At 63.0% G+C, this 11,244-nt stretch overlaps 1 protein-coding gene across 1 annotated transcript; it reads right to left on the reverse strand.

The window, feature by feature from the left end:
- Nucleotides 1-2,038: 2,038 nt before the first annotated feature.
- On the reverse strand, nucleotides 2,039-10,013 carry LOC135190090 (ectonucleoside triphosphate diphosphohydrolase 8-like). The gene is made up of 9 exons (XM_064171013.1): nucleotides 9,891-10,013; nucleotides 8,421-8,538; nucleotides 7,639-7,789; nucleotides 6,436-6,595; nucleotides 5,443-5,676; nucleotides 4,181-4,453; nucleotides 3,055-3,165; nucleotides 2,352-2,489; nucleotides 2,039-2,218 (listed from the first exon to the last, which is right to left on the reverse strand). Exons 1-9 carry the CDS (start codon nucleotides 10,011-10,013, stop codon nucleotides 2,039-2,041), a joined length of 1,488 nt encoding a protein of 495 aa, XP_064027083.1.
- Nucleotides 10,014-11,244: the final 1,231 nt, after the last annotated feature.

Genomic DNA, 11,244 nt, shown 5'->3' on the forward strand with positions numbered 1-11,244 from the left:
AGGCTGAGGGAGCTGGGGCTTGGAGCAGAGGAGCCTGAGGGCTGCCCTCGTTCATGGTTATCAACATGTGCAGGTGAGTGCCAGGAGGCTGGAGCCAGGCTCTGCTGGGTGATGCCAGTGCCAGCACAAGGGGCAGTGGTGGAAGCTGAGGCAGAGGAAGTGCCATGGAAATGTGAGTGAGGGTGACAGAGCCTGGCACAGCCTGCCCAGGGGTCTGTGGAGTCTCCCTCTCTGGAGGTAGTCAGAACCCACCTGGATGTGTTGCTGTGTGACCTGCTCTGGGTGCTGCTGCTCTGGCAGGGGTTGGACTGGCTGAGCTCTGGAGGTCCCTTCCAGCCCCTGACCTTCCATGGGTCCGTGGTAGAATGCATTGAGCTTAACCCAGTGGGGGGAGAAGAGAGTGTTGAAAGCTCATGGGTTAAGAGTCAAAGGCCAGGCCAGCGTGGGTGGCACTGCTGTCGGGGCACACCAGGCCAGCATGGGTGGCACTGCTGTGGGGGCACACCAGGCCAACGTGGGTGGCACTGCTGTGGGGGCACACCAGACCAACACGGGTGTCACTGCTGTGGGGGCACACCAGGCCAGTATGGGTGGCACTGCTGTGGGGGCACACCAGGCCAGCATGGGTGGCACTGCTGTCGGGGCACACCAGGCCAACGTGGGTGGCACTGCTGTGGGGGCACACCAGGCCAGCATGGGTGGCACTGCTGTCGGGGCACACCAGGCCAGCATGGGTGGCACTGCTGTGGGGGCACACCAGACCAACACGGGTGGCACTGCTGTGGGGGCACACCAGGCCAGCATGGGTGGCACTGCTGTGGGGGCACATCACCAAACCAAGAGGAAGTTGTCAGTGAGGCCTTTTATAGCCAGCTGGGTCCTGTCTGGGGCTCCCCAGTCCAGAGGGACAGGGATCCTCTGGAGAGGCACAGAGGTGACTGAGGAGCTTGAGCAGCTCTGCGTGGGAAAGGCTGAGAGCCTTGGGGCTGCTTGGTCTGGAGAAGGCTGAGAGGATCTGATCAATGCACCTGAGGGGGGTCAGGATGCAGGTGCCAGGCTCTTCTCAGTGGTGCCCAGTGGCAGAACAAGGAGCAGAAGGTACAAGCTGCAGCCCAGGAAGTTCTACCTCAAGGTGAGGAGAAACTTCTTTACGGTGAGGGTGCTGGAGGCCTGGAGCAGGCTGCCCAGGGAGGTTGTGGAGTCTCCTCTGGAGACATTCAGAACCTGCCTGGATGTGTTCCTGTGTGCCCTGCCCTGGGTGCCCCTGCTCTGGGGATCTCTGGCTCCCCTTCCAACCCCTGCCATGCTGTGATTGTGTGCCCAGGCCTTCTGCTGGCAGGACACTGATCTCCAGGAGGACACCAAGGAACATGGAACCCTTTATGCCAGAAGAAAAGGAAGATGAGGGTGAGATGATGAGCTGAGGAGAGCTGGACCCCTGGGGAGGCATGGACCATGGTTCTGACTTTGCCTTCTGTCTCCAAGGCCATCAGACAGCCCAAAGGATGTATCCTCAGGACACCAGCTGGGGTACCACAGGTTCTCACCCTGGCAGACCTGGCAGGGACCTGCCTGGACATTGGCAACTGTGGTCAGAGCTGGCATCACATGAAGCACCCTGTCACCATGTGCACTTGCAGTCCCAGGCAGCTCCTCCACGCCCAGGCTGGCTCTCCATGGGCTCATGTGCCAGCTGGTGGGGTGGAGGCCATATCTGCAACAGGCATTGTGGCATAAGGGGGCAGAAGGGCATGGCTGGAGCTCCTACGGTGTGCATGCTGATCCCAGCAGGTCTCCATGGGAGTGAAGCTCCTCTGGAAAGCCTCACATGGTGCCTGGCTGCATGTGAGGGCAGTCCCAGGGGGGCCAGACCAGACCTCCCTTCTTTGGTGCTGTAGAGGTTGCCATGCTGATCACCACTGATGGAGCCTCCAGCTGCCAGTCCTGCTGGCAGGAGTGCAGAGCCCCTGGGTGCAGGCAGCCCTCCAAGTCCTCCAGCCCCAGCGTGCTGCTGCTGGCTCCAAACGCAGCCAGGCTCCTACAGCCAGGACAGGAGCAGGGCAGCAAGCCCCAAGGCGAGGGTGAGGACGATGAAGGCGACGGCTGCTGCCCACAGGGAGGGAAGGTGCCCCTTGGCCCACAGTGGGGCCTCTGCTGGGATCATGTTGGTGAGGTTCAGCATGTAGCCCAGAGTCCACCCGACGTCAGCACTCCCTGCCTGCCCAGGGAGAGAAGGGAGAGTGAGTGAGCCCTGGCCCCAGGGCCGGGAGGGCTCTGGCAGCAGCCCCGGGTGAGCAGCTTGGTGAGCTCTGCTGCCCTGCACCTGCCTGCAGGCTGCCTCTGCTGCCTACCTTCATCTGGAAGGAGATGTCCTTCCAGCTGCTCTCATTGAACTTGTAGGCATCCAGGAGCAGGGTGAGGATGTAGTTGGCGTTGGCACAGTACTTGGGCAGCCGCCCAGGATTCTCCGCAGGGTAGCTGGAGGACAGCTGCAGTGGGCACATGTGTGGGGAGGAAGGGAAGTCACTTGCAGGGGTAGTGCCCTCAGGAGTGCTACACGAGGGCCAAGGGCTCTGCAGTCACCAGCACCCAGAGAAAGACTCCTGCTCTGGGCAGGTGTTCTGGAGCTCTCTGCAGAGGGCAACTGCTTCGAGGAGGTTTTGCACTCCCTACGGAGACAGGGGGATGTGCTGGAGCTCCTCCTGCCTCAGGCTCTCCCATCCCAGCCTTCCTGTGCCAGGGGCTCTCACTCTGGCACTGTGGTGGCCCCAGCATATCTTTTGGCCTCATCCACCCCTGTTTGACTCAAGCCCAGAGTGGTGCCAGCAGCTGACTCTGCTCTCAGCATCCTTCAGTGCTACAGACCCACCCCCAGCTGCAGCTCCAGGGCTGGAGGGGAGACTTTGCTGCCTTTACCCACCCTGGCTGCTCCTTTCCCAACACTGCATGAACAAGAAGGGCCCTCACAAGTGGGTGCAGCATGGTCCTGGCTCCTGCTTCCCTTCCCCTGCCCCAAGACCCCATTGCTTGTGGAGCTCCCCATGGGGAACGTACATCTTGCCAGCTCCTGGTGCAGAAGTGCTGGATGGTCTCCCTGGCAGTGCCCAGCGACTGCCCCTTGGTCAGGTTGAGAAACTTGAAGTTGTAGTAAAAGGCAGAGAAGGCCTGGAAGGCAAGAGACAGGAGTGCTGCTGGGCCACAGCCCCCAGGGCAGCAGCTCCTGAGCAGCTCCTGCCCCACTTGGAGCAGGAGGTTGGGTTTGTGCCACCCCTGTACGGTCTCAGGGCATCTTTGTCCAGGTCTCGGCAGAGATGATGCACTGGGGGGAGGGGGTGTCAGTGGCTGCAGCAGCACATCCAGGGCAGGCAGAACCTTGCCTAGAGGCTGCTGACAAAGCTGCTTGAGATCTGTACTGAAAACTCAGGCTGTGACCTCAGCTTTGCCTCAGCTCTGACTGCTTCAACATGGGCCCTGCTCATGGGCAAACAGCTGGCAGCAGCCCCTGCTGTGCCCAGGGGCAGCTTGGCCCTCTTCTGCTGCGGGGAGGTGGCAGTGCCATCAGGCATGTGGGGACACCACAGTACCTGGGGACACCACAGCACCTGGGGACACTACAGTACTTGGGGACCTCACAGTACTTGGGGGCACAACAGCACCCGGAGACACCACAGCACCTGGGGACATCGCAGTCCCTGGGGACATCACAGCCCCAGGGACACCACAGCACCCAGGGACATCGCAGTCCCTGGGGGCCACCAGAGACGCCGGAGCCACCAGAGCCGCGGGGACCACCAGAGCCGGGGCCACCAGAGCCGCGGGGCCACCAGAGCCGGGGCCACCAGAGCCGAGGGGGCCACCAGAGCCGGGGGGGCCACCAGAGCCGGGGCCACCAGAGCCGAGGGGGCCACCAGAGCCGGGGGGGCCACCAGAGCCGGGGCCACCAGAGCCGCCGGGGCCACCAGCGCCGGGGCCACCAGAGCCGGGGCCAGCAGAGCCGGGGCCAGCAGAGCCGGGGCCAGCAGAGCCGCCGGGGCCACCAGCGCCGGGGCCAGCAGAGCCGGGGCCAGCAGAGCCGGGGCCAGCAGAGCCGGGGCCAGCAGAGCCGGGGCCACCAGAGCCGGGGCCACCAGAGCCGGGGCCACGCTGCGCTGCAGAGGCGGCAGGGCAGGATTTGCCTTACGATGAAGTGGCCTCGGACCGGGGGCTGGTAGACGCCGTCGAAGGAGCAGTCCTGGCTCTGGCCGCAGGCCGAGAAGTTGAAGAGCTTCCTGAGGGCAGCCTGGCAGGCGCTGGCATTGCCCCTGCCCTCCAGGGTCACCTTCCTGTCGTCCAGCGCCAGGCGCGGGTCGCCGCGGTTGGTGCAGGGGCTGCGGCGGAAGGCAGACAGCGAGATGGTTTCGGTGTAGGCTGTCGGGTAGCAGGGGTGATCCACTCGTGTGCTGGAGGGGGACTCCTGGGGACAGCGAACAGGCAGGCTGCAGCCTCCTCCAAAGCCTCTGGGCGGGCAGGGCTCACCCTGCGCTCCTGCGGAGCCTCCGCTGCAGGCAGCTCACAGCTCTTCAGCAGGGAGAGACCTTCCTGCTGCTTAATCCTGCTCCTTTGGCCGCCTGCAGCCCCAGCCTGAGCTCCCCCTGCTTTATCTCGCTCCCTCTCCCAGTGCAGAGCAGCCCCAGGGTCCCAGCATGTCTCACCCCTGCCTAGCAGCATCATGATTTGAGGGGTGCAAAGCCCCCTCCACCCCAGCTCTTGCTCTCTGCCTAGTTCCAGCCCAGCCAGGGACACCACCTGGGACCTTCCTGGTTGTGCAGCATGAGCAAACCCTTCTGATTCACCATGGCTGCACCTCCTGCTGGGCGCAGCTCCATGAAGCCCTTTTCCCTCTGACCTTCCAAACACGGCCTGAGAAAGACCTCTGGGTCACTTCTTCTCAGGCCTGTGCAGTCCCAGAGCAGCTGAGGTTCTGGGAGTGCTGCAGGGCTCCTGTGCCAATCCCCTCCTTACAGCACGACTGACTGGATCAAGCTGCTCAGAGCCCTGCCCCGTCACGTTCTAAGTACCTCCAAGGATGACAATTCCACACCACCTCTGGGTCCTGTTCCAGTACCTGACCATTCTTGCTGGGAAAGCTTTTTGCCCTGAACCCATTTGGAAGGTTGTGCATTCCAGCCTGTGCCCTCTGCCTCTTGTCCTGGCACTCTGCACCTCTGAGACAAGCCTGGTGCTGCCTTTTCTACAGCCTGTGTGAGGCAGCTGTGCAGAGCCAGATCTCCCCTGAGCTGCCCCTTCTAGTGCTCCCCATGCTTCTCTCTGCACCTGCCTGCCGTGCTCTGAGGGGTCTGGCCCTGCTCTCAGTCCCTGCAGGTGCCTCTTGCTGCATGCATTGAGAAGCCCTTGGCTGGTACTCGAGGCCAGAGTGCAGTTACCCCCCGGCTGCCCTCTCACCGCGATCAGTTGCTTTGCCAATCTCCTCAGCATCTCTTCCTGCCCGTAGCAGAGGTAGCTGTGAGTGTAGATGCTGTAGTTAAACCCATACAGGGTGAACCTGGCGGCTTCATCCCGGTTCATCACTCTGCCCTCGGGCACGAAGCTGATCTGAGTGGATGCTCCTCCAAGATCCAATGCCCCCAAAACGTTGGCAGCCTCTGGACGGAGCCAGGCGTGTGCCCCGGGGGAGTACTGCCAAGGAGAGACGGGAGAGGAAGAGGAGCGGTACAAGGCTGAGCTGGGTCGCCCTCAGCAGGATTCTCAGCCCGCGGCAGCCTGTGAGGTTCTGCTGCCGAGCCCGGGGGGCTCTTGGTTCAGTCACTCCCTCGCCCGAGGTGCTGCTGCCTTTCGTGCCCAACCAGCCTGGCTATTTGTCAGAGCCAGAGACAGCAGAGGCTGAGCCTGGCGGGCAGGAGGTGCCAGCGTGCTCTGGCTCTGAGTCTCTGGTCTCCAGACCAAAGTGCTGGTGGAGACCTGGCTTGGAGGGGCTGTGCTTCCTAAAGAGCGGGCTGCAGGGCGGGGAGGGGAAGGACAGAGATGCTCCAGCAGCCTGCTCAGGAGCCAGCACTGCTCTCAGGTCGGGTAGAGGGTGGCAGGAAAGAGGTTTGGTTCAAGCTTCCTTCAGACCGGCACACTGAACCAAAACTGGAGTCTCCCAGTGCCACTTGGAGATACACCTCCCAGGGCAGTGAGACAAAGCCCAGCGGGAGCAGGCAGGGCTGCACGGCCACCCTCGCTGTCCCCAAGGGACCCTGTGCTCACACACCACAGAGAGGTGCGTTTAGCTCTTGTCAGAGTCTCCTCCACCCCTGATTCCTCCTCCTCTTTCACTGCAGGAGCCAGAGGAGACCTGGCTGCTCCCCCTGCTCCCAGAATGCTGACCCTGAGCTTTCTTCCTGCGCTGAGCAGGCTGAAGGAAGGTCAGAGAAGCTGCCTTAACCCTTCTCCTACCTTGGTGAAGGAGTCCAGCAGGTAGTTGGTGGTGATCCAGCCATAAGCCCCCTCCTCCTCTCCTGTGAGGATCCGAGCCCCTCTGAAAGCCACTGGGTACTCTTGCATGGTTTTGGTGACTTCAGCCAGGACCTGATCAGCTGCTGAGCTGTTCTGTTCCCTAAGGAGGACCCAAAGGTCAGGACACATCTCCAGAGGAAGCACAAGGCAAGAGTCTGGCTGGCTCCCATTGCACCCATTCCCAGTGTCTGCAACAAGCAGCCTGTGTGAAATGCTCCATACCCTCCCGAGCTGCTGGCACAGCTCAAATCCCAGCTGGAACTGCAGGAATCCCAACTGGGACGGCACACATCCCATCTGTCCAGCCTTGGCTCCAAGGATTAGGAGCAAGAGCAGTCCCTTCCCTGCAGTGCAGTCACACAGAGCTCTGCCAAGCCACCCTGCCCACCTAAGCATCTGTGTAGTGCTGGAGGCCAGAGGGGACTGTGCTGCAAGCACAGGTTTGCACCTCACCCACTGACTGCCCCCAAGCCAGGGCTGTTTGCTTAGGCTGAGAGGGTCCTTTGGGAAGGTGCCAGCTTGTTGGAGACCTCTGAGTGGGGAGGGGGCTGCTGGCTGAAGTCAGTAACCCTCAGGCCGTGGCCTGGCTTCTTCCCAGGGAAGGGATCTGACCAGCAGGGCACAGGAATATTGTTAGGTATCTAAACCATAAAACCAAGAACCATGAAGGCAGGGTTGGCATTGAGAGAGAGCTAACAAGGGCAGGTGAAAGGTAAGGGCAGGTCCTGCAGCACCTTTTGCCCTCCTACCTCTGCCCTGCTCCCCCTGCCAGCACCCATCTGTCTGGGCAGATGGCACATCCCCCAGTACCATCTCAGCAACCTTGTGTTGAAAGAACAATGAGGAGCAAAGACAGAGCTCTGAGGAGCACTTCTGGCTTAGAACTGGACACACAGCACCACCCTGGGACCTGGGGGCCCTGGATGCCAGTGGACACCTCTGAGCCAGGGCCAGTTGCTCAGGACAGCTCAGTCCCCCGTGTGCCCCCCGTGGGCTGCCCTCTCCCCACTGCCCAGTCCCTTGGTCATGGCAGCTTGGGAGCTGGCAGCTCCTGCAGCCTGGTGCCACGCAGAAGTCTGTGCCCTGGCAGTGGCTCTTTGCAGCCTGGTTGCTGCTCTGTGCCCCCATGCCCCACAGCCATACCTCAGCAGCCTCATGCCCGCCGTTGCCCCGAGGTAAGCAGGGACCTCCCTCTGCTCTGCAGCAGGAACAGCCTCCAGGCCTCGCTCCAGGCACTCCCTCAGGGACTCTCCTGCTTTCAGAGGGTCGTTGGCATAGCTCGAAATGCCCTGCCCTGGAAGAGAGTCAGGCTGGGACAGGCTGACAGCAACAGATGGGGACCGGGGCCTGGGAGCAAGAGGGCACAGGGCACTGAGCTCTGGCACCACTTAGCGACACAGGCTGCATCTCCAGGGTCCCCTGAGATCTGACTGGCCCACAGCAGGACCCTCTCCTCTGGCTTCCCCCCACCCCCCATGCCTTCAGCAGTGGCCCTGCTCTGCGGGTGACACCTTCCACAGGCAGGGCAGCACCCCTGGCACCGTTCAAAAGGAGACTGAATGTGGCACCTGGTGCCAGGGTTTGGCCCCTTGGAAGGGCTGGGTGACAGGTTGCACTCGGTGAGCTCCGAGGTCTTTGCCAACCTGCTTCATTCTGTGATTGGGCAGTTAGGGGCAGCCAAGGTGGAGGAATGAAGGGCAGAGTAACACCAAGGAGCTTCAGTCCCACCAGCCCTGTGGGCACTGCGTGGCACTGAGGGCCCTGCAAGCGTGAGCAAAGCCAGGGGGGAGTCAGGGACCACCCTGCTGCAGCAGGGGCTGCCCAGCCGCCAGCAGTGACTGCCCAGTGGTCAGAGCTGCCCAGGTCAATCAGAGAGGGTCCTACCAGCTACCACACGAGCAGGGCCCGCGGCGGTGGGTACTGACCCTGGGCATGGCAGGCCAGGGCCTGGCTGACCACGCCGGTGTCGTTCTCCTTGTCTGCGTCCCACTGGTAGACGAAGAGCGAGGTGTGGGACGAGCCTGCATCCAGCACCAGCCCGTGCTGCAAGGACAGACAGGGGCTGAGGGGCTGGGAGGTGCCCAGAGCAGGGTGACAAAGCTGGGGAGGGGCCTGGAGCACAGCCCTGTGAGGAGAGGCTGAGGGAGCTGGGGGGGTGCAGCCTGCAGCAGAGGAGGCTCAGGGCAGAGCTCATTGCTGCCTGCAGCTGCCTGCAGGGAGGCTGTAGCCAGGTGGGGTTGGGCTCTGCTGCCAGGCAGCCAGGGACAGAAGAAGGGGACAGAGCCTGGAGCTGTGCCAGGGCAGGTCTAGGCTGGATGTCAGGAGGAAGTTCCTCCTAGAGAGAGTGATTGGCACTGGAATGGGCTGCCCAGGGAGGTGGTGGAGGCACCATTCCTGGAGGTGTTCAGGCAAAGCCTGACTGGGGCACTTGGTGCCATGGTCTGGGTGACTGGGTAGGGCTGGGGGCTAGGTTGGGCTGGGTCATCTTGGAGCTCTCTCCCAACCTGCCTGATTCTATGATTCTATGACTCTATGCCTGCAGCTCACAGACCCTGCCCCGCGCCTCTGCCAGGCCAGAGCATGCCCCAGACCCACCTGCCCCGGGTGCAGTTAGCTGCACTGAGGCAGAGCTGCACACCAGGGGCGAGGCCCCAGCATGGGCACCTCTCATGGCAGCCCAAGGACCTTCTCCTTCCCCCTCCGAGGCCTGTGCCAGCTCCCAGGCGGTTTATTGGCCATTTCCTCATGCTTTTATTTTCTCTCTTGCTCACACACCTTTTGTGTCCACACTGGCCCCACCTTGGGGGCAGCAACCCTCACAGCCCCAGGCTTTCTGCTACCCTCCTGGCTGCACTCAGCCTGGGCAGGGACTGGCAGAGCTGCGTGCCTCTCCCCTGCCAAGGCCTCCATCTCACCCTAGCCCCCTGCCAACCCTCCTGCAGCAGCCAGGGTGAGATGCCAAGCTGCAGAAGAGGGATGGGGAGGAGCCAGGGTGCCTGTGCCGCAGCACAGTGTGAGAGGCTGAGGATGGGCTGGGGAGAGCTGGCAAGGGCAAAGGCCACCTGGAGGTCTGTCACCCTGCGGTGTGGTGCCCTGGCAGGGCAGAGGGAGCAGAACAGGGCTTTGCCATCCGCCCCCAGGTAATCTCCCCAGAACACATCAAGCCTGGAGCCTGGTTCCAGAGGAGGCTTCTGCAGCCCCGACCTGGAGGTGTCCAGGCTGTTTCCTCTGCCTGCATCTTGAGATGGGAAGAAAATGCCCACCTAGGTGCCACAAGGTACTGCCCCCCAGCTACCCCCACCCCCCGCCCCCAAGGGCAGGCTGCTGTCCCTGAGCACCTGCCCAAGGCCGCCAGGCTCTGCAGTCCTCCTTTTGGGCCCTTCTTCTGGACTCACCTTGACGGCGGGTGGCAGGGTGACATCTTCAACCCTCACCAGGCTGAGCACAAGGGCGACGATGCAGAGTGCCACCAGCGCCCCCGCAGCCGCCCCGCTGAAGTGCTTCTTGCCAGCAAACATGGTGGGGAGGGCTCCTGCAAACGCAAGCGCAGGAGGAAGGTGCTTGCACCTGGGATCAGCTGCTCTGGGAGATGCCCCCAGGCTGGCACCTTCTCAAGCTGTGGAGCTCAGAACTCCTGGTGGACAACTGGACCTTTCCCTGGGAAAAGTAAGGTGAGGGTGAAAGGGCAGGCTGAGAACATGAGGGGTTGGGCTGCCCCAGCAGCTTGGCACAACCGTGATGGGCTCTGACCAGACCCACGACAGTCCTCCAGGTCCCACCACCCGCTGGGGCTCAGCTCAGCACTGCTGGGAAGGGTCAGGTCCAGGAGGAGCAAAAGAAGCCTGCAGAGAAGAGAGGACAGCAGTGGACACTGCAGCCCCCCCGGCAGGGTGTTGGGCTCCCCGGCCAGGAGCGAGGGCAGCTCACCTGCGCTGCCAGACCTGCTCCCGCTGCCTGCAGCCCTGCCGCGGCTCTGGGATCCTCTGTGCCAGCAGCGGCTGCGGCTCAGGCTCGCCCTCTGTGTCCTCTGGCGTGGGCACAGCTCCAGAACCTCTCCCCCATTATCTCCTCTGGGCCCTGCTGGGCCTCATGCGCAGCCCCGGGGGGCAGCTCTCTGCCGCCGCTCTGGGTGGCTCCCTCTGGTGCCTTCCCCACCCCGCAGCTTCGGGCCAGCAGCTCCTCCTCCTCCTCCTCCTCTGAGTGCACTCACCCGGAGCCTGCAGCAACGAGCTCCCAGCGCTTCCCCCTGCCTCCTCCTGCCTGCACACCCTCCTGCCTGCACACCCTTCTGCCTGCACACCCTCCTGCCTGCGCACCCTCCTGCCTGTGCACCCTCCTGCCTGCACACCCTCCTGCCTGCACACCCTCCTGCCTGCACATCCTCCTGCCTGCACACCCTCCTGCCTGCACATCCTCCTGCCTGCACACCCTCCTGCCTGCACATCCTCCTGCCTGCACACCCTCCTGCCTGCACACCCTCCTGCCTGCACACCCTCCTGCCTGCACATCCTCCTGCCTGCACACCCTCCTGCCTGCACATCCTCCTGCCTGCACACCCTCCTGCCTGCACACCCTCCTGCCTGCACATCCTCCTGCCTGCACACCCTCCTGCCTGCACATCCTCCTGCCTGCACACCCTCCTGCCTGCACACCCTCCTGCCTGCACATCCTCCTGCCTGCACACCCTCCTGCCTATGCACCCTCCTGCCTGTGCACCCTCCTGCCTGCACACCCTCCTGCCTGCACATC

Source organism: Pogoniulus pusillus, chromosome 35 (genome assembly GCF_015220805.1).
Source record: "Pogoniulus pusillus isolate bPogPus1 chromosome 35, bPogPus1.pri, whole genome shotgun sequence".
In the NCBI taxonomy this organism is placed as follows: Eukaryota; Metazoa; Chordata; class Aves; order Piciformes; family Lybiidae; genus Pogoniulus; species Pogoniulus pusillus.

Coding starts and splice junctions, on each gene's coding strand:
- LOC135190090 (XM_064171013.1), bottom strand. CDS start 10,013: ATGTTTGCTGGCAAGAAGCACTTCAGCGGGGCGGCTGCGGGGGCGCTG. Junction 5,677..6,435: donor TGCTGGACTCCTTCACCAAG/GTAGGAGAAGGG, acceptor TCTCCTTGGCAG/TACTCCCCCGGGGCACACGC. Junction 4,454..5,442: donor TGGCAAAGCAACTGATCGCG/GTGAGAGGGCAG, acceptor CGCTGTCCCCAG/GAGTCCCCCTCCAGCACACG.